Source organism: Trichoplusia ni, chromosome 11, assembly GCF_003590095.1.
Source record: "Trichoplusia ni isolate ovarian cell line Hi5 chromosome 11, tn1, whole genome shotgun sequence".
Taxonomy (NCBI): Eukaryota; Metazoa; Arthropoda; class Insecta; order Lepidoptera; family Noctuidae; genus Trichoplusia; species Trichoplusia ni.
Genome location: NC_039488.1, coordinates 547219 through 549706, shown reverse-complemented (window position 1 = coordinate 549706; position 2488 = coordinate 547219). Strand labels below are relative to the sequence as shown.

General features: G+C 29.9%; 1 protein-coding gene across 1 annotated transcript; it reads left to right on the top strand.

Moving 5' to 3' along the window:
- Positions 1–2031: 2031 nt before the first annotated feature.
- LOC113498754 (protein UXT homolog) lies at positions 2032–2488 on the top strand (the record flags this gene model as incomplete). Its single annotated transcript, XM_026878898.1, is given in 1 exon segment — positions 2032–2488. A coding segment is annotated over 1 exon segment (202 nt), but the record flags the coding sequence as incomplete, so codon positions are not given.

The following is a 2488-nucleotide window of genomic DNA, read 5'->3' as shown; positions in this document are numbered from 1 at the left end:
TATTCTAATTGTAATTGTAAATTGTGAATGGATCCTAGTAATTTTTAAGATCTTGTAATTTAAGCTAGTTGTAACATTGACATTACTTATTTATGATTATCGTTGTAACGTTTAGAATGAAAGTTTTATGGCAACTTCCGCCCATCAAGTCGAGGCATCACAACTTTTGTGATAATCAAAATATTATACATTTTATGTAATATAAAGTGAGGTACCTACTTGTAATTTTTGTCCAATTCGCGAGTCCACTAAGAATCTAAGTAGAGACAAATTTAAAGTAGACTTTTTAACTTTACGCGACGTATTTAAAAAAAAGCCAAAGTTCTTTAATGTCTAGCTGCTTTTGTTTACAAGATATTTGTAATAAAGTGTAAGTATCCCTCGTCCGTTATTTGGTGCTTGTCACAATCTTCCTAAACGATATACCTACATACATACATTTTTCTCTTTTGTATAGCGTAAGAAGTCATTAACAGCACTTATAATAAGCGACAGTCCATCACAGTAGCGTAGTTAACAAAATTTAATTAACGATTACAATATTTAAGATAATTTTAAGGATTTTGAGTAAAGAGGTGGGTTGGGTCGTATCGGTAGTGGCGACATCTATTGCGGAAATATTCGTTAGTATTTTATTATTTCATTATTATTAAGTCGACCTTATTATAGTGAAATTATTGATTGGATTAGTATTTTACATAAAGGGTTGGCTTTTAAACCTCGTTCACGTGCAGTTCATATTCATTAACAATTTTATTAACTATTTAAAACGAATAGAAGTGGTACATATTTATATTTAGTACATAATATGTCAACAGATCAGTCCTAGTCTGGAACTGTTAAAACTTCTACCCTCTGTATTCGAGCATCACTCTATTATAAATAAAGTTGTAAGACAAGACAAAAATACTTTTATTCGTTTTAAAAAGTTATTTGCGTACAATCGTACGGTACACGTCATATTAAGAATTACAGTACAGATTAAAAATCCTATATTTTGAGTACTAGTTATATTATACAATTAACCGAAAAGTATAACTTATGTATTCATTAACCATCAATAAATATTGTAATGTGATTCTGGTTGAAATTTCCAATTTGTACAATAGTTTATATTTATTTAAGTCCTTGGAGAAAACATCTGTATTTCGGTTCGAAAATGTTTATTGTGGTACAAAGAGGCTTATTACACAGTTTTCATAAAGAAATGTTTACTTGTTTGAAGTTGATGCGGATTATTAGTGTTATGGTCCACAAAACGTATTTACTATATAAGGTATTAAGATAAAAAGTGACAGATTTTGATGCTGCCACAATAAGCATTTCCGGATTTAATTTCTTCATCTCATGTTTCGATTTATCAAATAGGTTTGAAATATATAATATTTCTGCAAGTTTGCTGGTTTTCTAATGTGAAAAGTGATATTTAAACTATTTCTTGTCAAATAAACGATTTCGGTGATCGTTTGACGATTTGTTTGATTTTTATTTCACATCCAATCCCATTTTAGTTTATAAGTTTTTAAACATTCTGTGTGTTGTGAGTTCAGAAACAAGTAACAATAAAAATCCCTGCATTTATTAGTCATATAAGCACAAATTATTGCTCTCTTGACACAAAAATGGTCACACAAAAGGTTTAAAAGAAAATACAAAGCAAATATTAATAAGTTGAACACCAGTTTCAAAGAGCGCCATCTTTAAGCCATAATGGAAATCTTAACAGCAGCTGCTCGGCTTACTTTTAACCAAGTCCTGACATTTTTTCCTAGATGTCGCTTAATATAGTAGTTCCTTAATCACAACATAGATGGCGCTCCATCACATGGAATAAGCATTTACGGAGTACGTTACCGCTAATCATATCGTTACACCTCATACGCCTTTAAAACAAGTCTGCACATCAAGACAAGTTTTATTCAAAATACTTTAAAAGTGTTTACGCTTACTTAAAAAAGTAACTTAACACTTATTTATTTGCATATATTTTAAATTTTCATCAATCGAAATCGAAAACTACATTTGTAAAATATATTCTGTCAGTGTAACTGGTAAAGTGGTAATGTCATTTTGACTTTTTCATTGATGTTATTATCGTTTTGTGTTAAAGTATGATTTAGTGTTCCGTTTATTAATCTAAAACATTTCTATTAACAATAGTATACTTGTGCCGGTTATTTTTAATCTAGATAGAGAAACATCATTCGAATACTGAGCTCAAGTTCTTAGCCTGTTGAGGTTAAGTATGTAAAATAAACATCAGTTGAAAAAAATACAATAACAGCAATGTCGGAACCTAATATCGAAGCAACTATACTGAAATACGAGAATTTTATCAACGATGTACTCAAAGAAGACCTCCGTCAACTAGATATTAGGCTTCAACAAGTGAATGCTGAAATAACGGATATGATACAACAAAAACATACTCTAAAAGTTATAACTGACAAAAATGTTCACCCAAATGGATTTAAAAGTCAAGTAAACA